At 63.2% G+C, this 10118-nt stretch overlaps 2 protein-coding genes across 4 annotated transcripts; one reads left to right on the forward strand and one right to left on the reverse strand.

Annotated features, from left to right (window-relative positions):
* Positions 1–365: 365 nt before the first annotated feature.
* BEST2 (bestrophin 2) lies at positions 366–3827 on the forward strand. Of its 2 annotated transcripts, XM_061353775.1 has the most exons (9): positions 366–524; positions 680–774; positions 1345–1578; positions 2084–2238; positions 2316–2393; positions 2761–2913; positions 2995–3075; positions 3152–3303; positions 3565–3827. In XM_061353775.1, the coding sequence occupies exons 1-9, from the start codon at positions 373–375 to the stop codon at positions 3743–3745; spliced, it is 1281 nt and encodes a 426-aa protein (XP_061209759.1). In that variant the 5' UTR covers positions 366–372; the 3' UTR covers positions 3746–3827. The 2 variants fall into 2 exon arrangements, with proteins under 2 accessions (XP_061209759.1, XP_061209760.1); XM_061353776.1 differs by lacking the exon at positions 3152–3303.
* An 809-nt stretch (positions 3828–4636) lies between these two features.
* Positions 4637–9226, reverse strand: ICAM5 (intercellular adhesion molecule 5). Of its 2 annotated transcripts, XM_061353800.1 has the most exons (10): positions 9097–9226; positions 8261–8539; positions 7869–8180; positions 6972–7250; positions 6620–6898; positions 6229–6471; positions 5901–6146; positions 5417–5662; positions 4964–5227; positions 4637–4887 (listed from the first exon to the last, which is right to left on the reverse strand). In XM_061353800.1, the coding sequence occupies exons 1-10, from the start codon at positions 9152–9154 to the stop codon at positions 4673–4675; spliced, it is 2421 nt and encodes an 806-aa protein (XP_061209784.1). In that variant the 5' UTR covers positions 9155–9226; the 3' UTR covers positions 4637–4672. The 2 variants fall into 2 exon arrangements, with proteins under 2 accessions (XP_061209784.1, XP_061209785.1); XM_061353801.1 differs by lacking the exon at positions 4964–5227 and having other exon boundaries at positions 4765–4887.
* Positions 9227–10118: the final 892 nt, after the last annotated feature.

Below are 10118 nucleotides of genomic sequence, written 5' to 3' on the forward strand. Positions count from 1 at the left end.
GTTCCCCCCCGTGTTCCTGCTGGGATCTGTCCCTGTGACCCCACTGCTGGCACAGGGGCTTGGGGACAGAGCCCGGGCTGGCGCCCAAGGCCACCAACGCACCCCTGTGGGGAAGGGGCTGGGCTCAAAGCACCGAGACAACCCTCCCCTTGTGGGCACGTGTGTCCCCCGGGGCAGGGCCAGCCCCACGATGGTATTTAAGGCCCCAGGACAGGGCCTGTGGGCCCAGAGCCGTGGTGGCCGCCCCGGTGCAGCTCTTACTGAGGTGAGTGGGGGGATTTGGGGGTCTGGGGGTGGCCCCCGAGTGTCACTTCAGTGTCCCCATGCTGTGCTCCAGTGTCCCCACAGCGTCCGAGCGTCCCTCGACGTGCCATGACGGTGACGTACACGTCACGCGTGGCCACCACCCGCTTTGGGGGCTTCTCACGGCTGCTGCTGCTCTGGCGTGGGAGCATCTACAAACTGCTCTACCGGGAGCTGCTGCTCTTCCTCAGCGCCTACCTCGTGCTCAGCCTGGCTTACCGGTGCCTATGGACGTGGGGGGGCATGGGGGGATATGGGGGGACACAGGATGCAGGGGGAGATGGGGACATACGGGGGGACACAGGGTGGAGAGGGACACATGGGGTGCAGGGAGACACAGGGGTGGGGGCTGCTGCTGACCCCCCCCGTGTCCCAGGTTCCTGCTGTCGGAGGCGCAGAAGAGGCTCTTTGAGAAGCTTGTGCTTTACTGTGACAAATCGGCCAACCTCATCCCTGTGTCCTTCGTGCTGGGTGAGGCCCCAGTACTCCCAGTACTGCTCCCAGTGGCCCCAGCACCCCCTCCCAGTGCCCCCAACAGCCCTCCCAGTGTCCCCAGCAGTGGTCCCAGTGCTGAGTGGTCCCAGTATCCCCATTACCTGCTCCAAGTGGCCCCAGTTTCAGACAGCACCCATTTCCAATGCCCTGTTTTCCCCAGTACACCCTCTTCCAGTGTCCCCAACACTGCCCCACTGCCCCCAGTTCCACCCCTTTCCAATGCCCCCAGTTTTCCCCAGTGCCCCCAGTTCCACCCCTTTCCAATGCCCCCCGTGCTCCCTCTCCCAGTGCCCCCTCTCCCGGCTCCCAGTTCCCCCCAGTTCCACCCCTTTCCAATGCCCCCAGCTCCCTCTCCCAGTGTCCCCAACACCGCTCCAGTGCCCCCAGTTCCACCCCTTTCCAATGATCCCCGTGCTCCCTCTCCCAGTGCCCCCTCTCCCGGCTCCCAGTTCCCCCCAGTTCCACCCCTTTCCAATACCCTAACCCCCCCTCCCAGCGCTCCCCGTGCCCCCGTTGCCCCCGCATCCCCCCGCGCTGCCGCCGCAGGTTTCTACGTGGCGCTGGTGCTGGAGCGCTGGTGGGGGCAGTTCCGCGCCGTGCCCGCTCCCGACGGGCTCATGCTGGCGGTGGCCGGGAGCGTGCACGGCGCGGACGCGCGCGGGCGGCTGCTGCGCCGGACGCTGCTGCGCTACGGGAGCCTGGCGGCGCTGCTCGTGCTGCGCGCGGTCAGCTCCGCGGCGCGCAAGCGCTTCCCGACCGCCGACCACCTCGTGCAGGCGGGTGAGCGCTTGGGGGGGGCGGCGTGACGTCACGGGAGGGGGACCCGGCACGCTATGGGGCAGGGGGGTGCCATCGGGGGGGATGGCACCTGGGGCGATGATGTGGGGCAGAGCGATGGTTATGGGGTAGGGGGACGGCACTGGGGATGGCACCTGGGGGCCGGTACTGGGTGGGGTTTGTCCCTCTTTCTGTCCTCATGTCCCTCCACGTCCCTTATGTCCAGGGAGAGAGCTGGGGACACTGGGAACAGTGGGAACACTGGGGGAAGGTGCTGGGGACACTGTGGGGACAGTGGGATGGGGCTGTCCTCATGGCAGTGACATCACCGTGGGGGCAGTGATGTTATGGGGGGGTGATGTCAGCACGTGGACGTCACCCAGCTGCCTTCTGAGCTTCCTCTGCCCCAATGCGGGGGCACCGTGAGGTCAGCGGGCAGTGACGTCACGGGTACGGGGGGGAGGGAGGCGATGTCAGGAGGCAGGGGGGTTGACGTCCCGTTGCGCAGGGTTCCTGACGCGGGGGGAGCGGCGGCGGCTCGAGGGGCTCCGCTCCCCCCACAACCAGTTCTGGGTCCCCTGCGTCTGGTTCACGGCTCTGGCAGCGCAGGCGCGGCGCGAGGGGCGGGTGCGCGATGACAGCGCCCTGAAGCTCCTCATGGAGGTACCCCCCGAGAGCCCTCAGGGACCCTCCGGACCCCACCCAGCAGCCCCAAACCTTCCTGTGTCCCCCAACTGCAGGAGCTGAACCGCTTCCGGGGTCACTGCAGCCTCCTCTTCCACTACGACTGGATCAGCGTTCCACTGGTGTACACCCAGGTGGGCAGTGGGACCACTGGGAAGCAAGGGGGACATGGAGGGGGAGGGAAGCTGGATGGGGTCCTGGGTGTGAAAGGGCATGAAAGGACATGGGGAGACATAGACAGGGATTGGGGGACATGGAGAGGACCCAGAAGGGATGGAGGGACATGGACCAGGAGACAAGGGATGAGGGGACATGAAAGGATGTGGGGGGACATGTCAGGGGTGTAGGAGGACAAGAACAGTGGAAAACAGGGGTGACCTGGAGGGATACAGATGAGGGTGGAAGGACATGGGGGTACATTGACAGGGACAGAGGGACACGGAAATCAGGCAGGGATGGAAGGACGTGGGGGGACACGGAGGGGACTGTCCCCTGCTGCAGGTGGTGACAATCGCCGTCTACACCTTCTTCGTGACGTGCCTCATCGGGCGGCAGTTCCTGGACCCGGCCCAGGGCTATGCAGGCCATGAGCTGGACCTGGGGGTTCCCGTCTTCACCCTCCTCCAGTTCTTCTTCTACGTGGGGTGGCTCAAGGTGGGACCAGGGGGGAGATCACACATGGTGGCCTCAGGGGACACAACGGCGGCCTCAGGGGACACAGTGGCCTCGTTGCAGGTGGCTGAGCAGCTCATCAACCCCTTTGGGGAGGACGACGATGACTTTGAGACCAACACACTCATTGACCGCAACTTCCAGGTATTCCCATCCCGCTGCCACTGGGTGTCCAGGATAGGGCCCAGGTGTGAGCATGGGAGCCAAGTCCGTGCCGCAGGTCTCCATGCTGGCGGTGGATGAGCTGTACGGGGAGGTGCCGGCGCTGGAGCGAGACAGGTACTGGGACGCCGCCAGCCCGAGGGTGCCGTACACGGCCGCAGCCGCGCCGCTGCGCCAGCCACCGTTCCGCGGCTCCGCCTGTGACATCACGTACGTGGGGATGGGACCCCCCCCAACCCTCCTCAACGAGGGCCTCTGGGGTACCCCTACACCTCTGGAGTTCCTTCAGCCACCCCAGAATCTCCCCAGTGTTCCCCAACCCTGCTGAGACCTCCCAGCTCCCACCAGGGACCCCAAGGTGCTCCCAGGGACCCTTGAAAGCCACTCCTGAGGAATGGGGGTGTCCTTTATGGGGGGGGGGTGCCAGGGGTGACTCTGGGGTGGTTTTGGGGTGACCTCGATGTCCTGCAGGTTGGCCAAGGAGGAGATGCAGTTCGTGCCACTGGAGGATATTGGGGAGACCCTCGAGTCCCAGCTGGGGAATGGGGACAGCCCAAGGGGAGACAAAGCCACCCTGAGGGACATGCCAGGGGGGGACAGTGCCCCCCATGAGCACTGGCTCCTGCACCCCAGTGCTGATGACATGGTTTAAAGTGGGGGGGGGATACCCAAAACACACCCTTCCAGCATAGCTCAGCCTTATACGAGCCCCCCAAGAATGTCTACCGGGAATGGATCTCCACCTCGTATGTCCTGTGGCTTTATTGAAATGGGTTTGGGGCACAACAAGACCCCTCCTCGAGCCCCATAGAAAAGGGGTACGAAACATGAAATGCTAAAAGCCCCCCACAAAGAGGGGTGCAGGATCTGTGCTCCCCCCCAAGCCTGTAATGTCTAAAATGGGACCAGCCCAGAGCAAAGAAGAAGCCCCAAAGTCAGCAGCTGGGGACACCCAAAGCCCCATCAGTGGTTGGGGGGTGGCTGTGGGTGGTCCCAAAACCCACAAGAGCCATAGGGAATCCCAGCATCATGGCCCAAACCTCCCAGTTCTAGTCACCCCACCAACAGCCCCCATTTACAGCCCCCCCCCAATACCAACCCCTTCCTGTTGTATCTCCACCTCCCCTGTGGTATCTGTGTCCTCCAGGGGGTCCCCATGCCCCCCACAGGGTATGTGTGCCCCCCCGAAGCCTTTGCCCCTTGGCCAGGATTGGGGTCCCCATGGTTGGGAAGGTGGGATGGGGCTTGGGGCCAAGAAGGTGGTGGTTGGGACCAGGTCCCCCATGCCCGAAGCCGGAGTCATCACCTTCCTCCCTCCCATTCCAATGGAATTATTTATTGGGTGTTGCTGTATACCCTGGGAATTGCCAAGAGGGGACCAGGGTGCCCCCCCCCCCCAGCAACCCATTGGCACCAAAACGCTTCAAACTCCCCCAAACAGTGTGACGATGGGGAGGGGGGGAACATGGCAGGGATGGACAGACACAGAAAGAGACCCCCAACCATCCGTCTCATTGGGAATGCCAGGGGGATCCATCCCACTGGGGATGCTGAGGCTAGGGGGGATGGATGTTCCCGGTTACGGCTGTGTGAGCTGGATGCCGTATACCTCAGCTTGGCCGCGGTGCTGCCGGTGCAGGCAGGCGGCTTCCAGCGAGCCCTCGGCGTCCCGCACGTTGTATTCCCCCTTCTTGCACGCCGTTGATTTGAGGTAATAACCCCCGGCAGCCGCCAAACCCACCGCGGTAACGGCACCCACCGAGCCCAGCGACGCCACCAGAACCAGCCGGCTCTCTAACGGGAGGGCAAAGTGTCGGTGGCACCTCAGTGGTGGCATCACCCCCTTGTTTCCCTGTAGCCCCCAGCTCACCGTCCACCCGCACCAGGATGCTGCCGGCCTGCCAGCCGTGCCGGTTGCTTGCGGTGCAGGTATAAAGCCCCCTGTTAGCGGCGGCGGCCCCGGCGACAGCGACGCTGCGGTTACTGGCACCGAAGCGGAGGTTGGGAGCGGGGGGCAGCACCCAGCCATAGGTGGGGGGGGGCAGCCCCTCGGCGCGACATTCCACACTGAAGCTGGTGCCGCGGGAGACGGTGGCCGAGGGCAGGACGCGCAGGGTGACAGTGCCTGGGCTGTCTGCACCGGGGGGGGCACCAGCCCTCACCCAAAGCACAGCCCCGGAGGCAAAAAACACCCCCAAAAAGCCACTTTTTTTGCACCCCCCCAAACTCCTAACACCTGAGTCCCTCCATTGACACCCGGGTCCCCCCCTGGACCCCCACGTCCCTCCCTGACACCCCTTGGGTCACCCCATCCTTGACTCACACTCGACAGTGATGGTGATGTTGCGCAGGGCTGAGCCGCGGCTGTTGGTGGCCTGGCACTGGTAGGTGCCAGCGTGGGCACGGGTGACATTGGTGCTCATTGCCACGGGGTGGTGGCTGTCCCCAAGCTTGGTGCAGGCGACATGGGGCTGGGGGTTGCCAGTGGCTGCACAGACCAGCTCCGCTGGCGTGCCCTCGACCCAGAGCCTCTGTGCTGGGCATCCGAGCTCTGCCATGCTTGGCTCATCTGCAGGGACATGGTGGCCAAGGCGGTGGGTGCTGAGTGATGATGAGTGCTGCGGCTGGGTATTGGATGATGGGACTGGGTGATAATGGGTGCAGGGACTGGGTTATGATGAGTGCTGGATCTTTGTGATGCTTAATGGGTGCAGGAATAATGACATTTCCAGCATAGCCATGTCCCCAGCCTGGCTTCAGCATCCCCATCCCTGGCACCACTGGCTCCTGTCCCCTTTGGCACTCACACTCCACTGTCACCACCACGCTGCGCACTGCGGTGCCGTGCTTGTTGGTGGCCCGGCAGATGTAGCGCCCGGCATCGGCGCGGTGAACCACCCGGTGCATTCCTGACCTGCCCATGGTGCCACCGTCGCGGGCGCAGTGGATGCTGGGTGGCGGGTCCCCATCGGCACGACATGACAGCTCCCGCCGCTCGCCCTCCACCCAGATCTGGTGCATGGGGCAGCCCCTCTCCGTCAGCGTGGGCTCATCTTGGGGAGGGGGCAAACAGGGCTCGTGGTTAGCGCCGGTGCTGCTGGTGCCACCGCAGCGCAGGGTACCGGTGCCACTCACACTCCACGCGGACAGTGACGAGCTGGCTCTGTGTCCCCAAGCTGTTGGTGGCATTGCATAGGTAAGTGCCGGCTCGGGAGCGGGTGACCAGCTCTGGGACCCTGGTGCTGACAGTGACGCCGTCCCGGCCACACACTACAGTGGGCACAGGGTTGCCAGTGGCGTGGCAGGAAAGAGCTTCCCATGTCCCCCGCAGCCATGTCCGGTTCCCAGGACAGTCACTCGCTGCCAGCTCGGGCATATCTGGAAAAGATATTGGGATGTGGCAGTGGAGCCTGGCTCAAACACCGTTAAACCGAGTTAATTTCAACCAAGTGACTGATCCATTGACTCCACCCAGGTCAAGACAATCAGGAACGCAGGGAGCAGCCATCGACAGAGCAGCACTCACAGAGCACCGAGAGCTGGGTGTCCACGTCCTTTGTCACCGTGGCGTCATTGATGTCCAGGCTGGCCCGGCACCCGAATCGCCGCCCATTGTCTTCACGGCTGGCCACCAGTGGCAGCTCCAGCTGGGAATATGGCCCCTCAGCCAGGACCCCACTGTCAGCATCACGGAGCTGCAGCCACAGTGCCGGGGGCTCGGCAGCACTAATGTGGCACCTCACCAGCACCTCGCTGCCCGCTGGAGCTGACGCCGGGCTCAGCTCCAGGATGGGTGCTGGGAAGCCTGTGGGGAAGGTGCTGGTGGTCCAATGGGATTTCGGGATGGGCTCCTATTACCCCCTCACCCGGTGTCTTACGGTAGACGTGGAGCTGCCTCTGTGCAGTACGCGCAGCTGTGGCCACCGCGGCGGTGCAGGTCAGCTCCTGCGGTCCCACGGTGCTGGGTGACAGCGTGGTGACACTGGTCAGCACATCCCCGGCCACCATCGTGGTGAAGTTCAGGCTCTGCCCAGCCAGTGTGAGGGTGAAGCGGACGTCGCCAGCAGGGAAGGCGCCGGTGAGCTGGCAGGTGGCGGTGCTGGTGGTGCCGAGCTCCAGGCGGGATGGAGCCTGGAGCTGCGGTGGCTCTGGGAGAGCTGCAGAGACGTGGCATCACCGGGATCATGGATCCCAATGGCCAGACACTCACCGGGTGCCAGTGAGGACATGGGGTTGCCGGAAGTGATTCCGGCATGGCCGTGGCCACTGGGTGAAGGCAGGGAGAGATCCAGGAATGGGAAAGGGATTAGAGTTCTGGAGCTCAGCTGGGCAGTCGCAGAGAGACTGGGATGGGACTGGACGGGAACAGATGGGGATGGGAATTGGGACTGGGGATGGGATTGGGGAGGGGATGGGAAAAGGACTTGGATGGGATTGGGGAGGGGATGGGAAGAAGATTGGGATGGGGAAGGGAAGGGGATGGAGACTGGGGTGGGGATTGGGGTGGCACAAAGATGGGAATTGGGGACAGGAATAGGATTGGGATGAGATTAGGATGGAAATGGAGATAAGACTAGGATAGGAGGAGGAAGGAGGATAGGGATACAACAGGGAAGAAGACTGAGTGTGGATGGTAACAGGGATATGGAAATGGGATTGGGATGGAGATCAGATGAGGACTGGGATGAGACAGGATAGGACAGAGCCATGGTGATGCTGAGCTGCTCCAAGCCTTTCCCCTGGCTGGGTCCATGGGCACCAGCACCAGGACTCACCGAACACCGAGAGCCTGATGGGGGTGGCGGCGTGGGCGAAGAGGGGCCCATGTGGCCGCAGAGACAGCTCAGCATGGCAGGTGACATCCTGCCCGTGGTCCCCGGGCCCGGCGCTTAGCATGTGGGTGACAGCCACGCTGGTGCTGCCATTCACAGCACCAAATCTCGCTGTCTGCAGCGTTTCAGCCCCTCGGCGCAATGTCACTGTCAAGTTGCCCACTGGAGCCACCTCCAGCACATGGCACGTGAGGTTCCTGCTCTCACCCACCGCCAAAGCTGGCACCGGATCCAGCACCACCCGCTCCGGTAGCCCTGAGATGTGGTGACACCAAACTATCAACCACAGCCCCCCCTATAAGCAGCACCCTCTTTCCCTTCATCCCGGTACTCACGGTACACAAGGACCCCGGCGCTGGCATTGACTTGGGTGTCACCACAGTGCCCGTAGCACGTGGCACTGCTGGGGTTCCACTGGGACACGTTGAGGAGCCAGAAGCTTTGCCACCGGCGCCCACCGGCCCCCAGAGCCACGGGTAAGGGGGTGTCCAGCCGCAGCGTGGCGTTGCCCCCAGGGCAAGCGCTGCGGCTGCAGTTGATGGCCACCGAGCCCCCAAAGGGAACCACGGCCACCCGCGGCCAGGCCCCCACTGTGAACGCGCTGCAGGTGGCCCCTGCAAGAGCCCCCACCAGGGGACACCCCCTGACGGCTCAGCCTGGGAACCCCCTGGCTGAGGACTCTGGTTGTGAACCCCTCCTCCCCGAAACAGGGTCTCCTGGGGAGCCATCCCCCAACATTAAGGGTCCCTGGAGGCCCCCCAAAATCAGGCACCCGGTGTCAGGGGTCCTAGGGGTCCCTCTTGTGTCCCCCATGATACAGGTATCTGCATGCACATGATACATGTACCTACACACACATGCTACTAAGGAGTCCTTGGTCCCCCCTTCGCCCAGAAATGGGGTCACCTGGGGTCCACCCCTCAGTGTTGAGGGTCCCTGGCATTGGGGATTCCCCCTTCCCACTCCCCATCATGATGGGTCCCAGCATTTGGGCTTTTTGGGCGGTTCACCCTCCTCCCCCCAAATTAGGAGGTCCTGGGCCTGGGTCCCCAGTCATGTGTGCATCCCCCTCCAAGGGCCCTCGGGGTTCCCCTCCCCCCACACATTAAGGGTCCCTGGAGTTTGGGGTCCCCGGGGTCCATCCCACAGCCCCCCACTGGGTTCCTCCTACCTGCAAGTGCCAGGATGAGGGGGGGCAGCAGCAGCACGGCCGTGCCGGGGGGGCCCATCAGGTGCCGGCTGCTGGAGGTGGTGTAGCGAGGAGGAGGAGGAGGAGGAGGAGGAGGAGGAGGAGGGAGGGGGAAGAGGATGATGGAGATGGAGAGGAAGAGAAGGAGGGGAAGAAAGGGATGGAGGGGGAGGAAAAGGAAGAGGTGGAGGGGGCTTAAGAGGAAGATGGAGATCAAGAGGAGGATGGGATGGGGAAGAAGAGAGGGGGGATGAAGGCAGCGTCTCCACGACCACGCAGGGAGGTGCTGGAGATGCTCCTCCTCCCGCCTCCGGCCAAGCACCGCCCCCCCCCCGCTGTGCTCAGTCCTGATCCCACTCCATATATTGCGTGTGTCGGCACATGGATATGTATCGTGTGTGCATGCAGCATAGAAACACGCCCGTGTACCACACATATACAGGTCTATATACCACATGCATGCAAGCATGCATCATGTGTGCATGTGGGTACATGGATCATGTGCATGCAGGTGTGCATTGCATGCACATGTAGCCAAACATAACATTTGCATGCAAGTACATGTCTCATGCACACAGCCAAGCATTATGTGTGCCCCTACACACACTCACACACCTTGAGTACTGTCACCACCGTCACCACGGTGGTTGTCCCAGTGTCCCTGTTCCCATCCCATGCTCCAGCATATCTGGGCCATGCTTCCACCTGGTGCTGCCATACTCATGCTCACACCACTGCCTGCCACTTGGCATCAGGCCCAGGGAATGGGGTGACACCACGTGTGCTTCCCCCCCATCACCCCAATCCCAGCTCCATCCCACCATTCCCAGTTCCCCCCAACCCCGGCTCCAGCCCCTGTCTGTACCCCCAGCCCCTGCCTGCACTCCAGTCTCTTGCCCATACCCCCATGCCTTGAAAACTCCCAGTATAGCCCTGTACAGACCAGTATAGACTCACACAATCCAATACAGTCCTTTGCAGACCAGTATAGCCCAGAATACCCC

The sequence above is a fragment of the Neopsephotus bourkii genome, unplaced genomic scaffold (genome assembly GCF_033783945.1).
Source record: "Neopsephotus bourkii isolate Nb327-2 ecotype Australia unplaced genomic scaffold, CSIRO-AGI_Nbou_v1 NB_694, whole genome shotgun sequence".
Lineage (NCBI taxonomy): Eukaryota > Metazoa > Chordata > Aves > Psittaciformes > Psittacidae > Neopsephotus > Neopsephotus bourkii.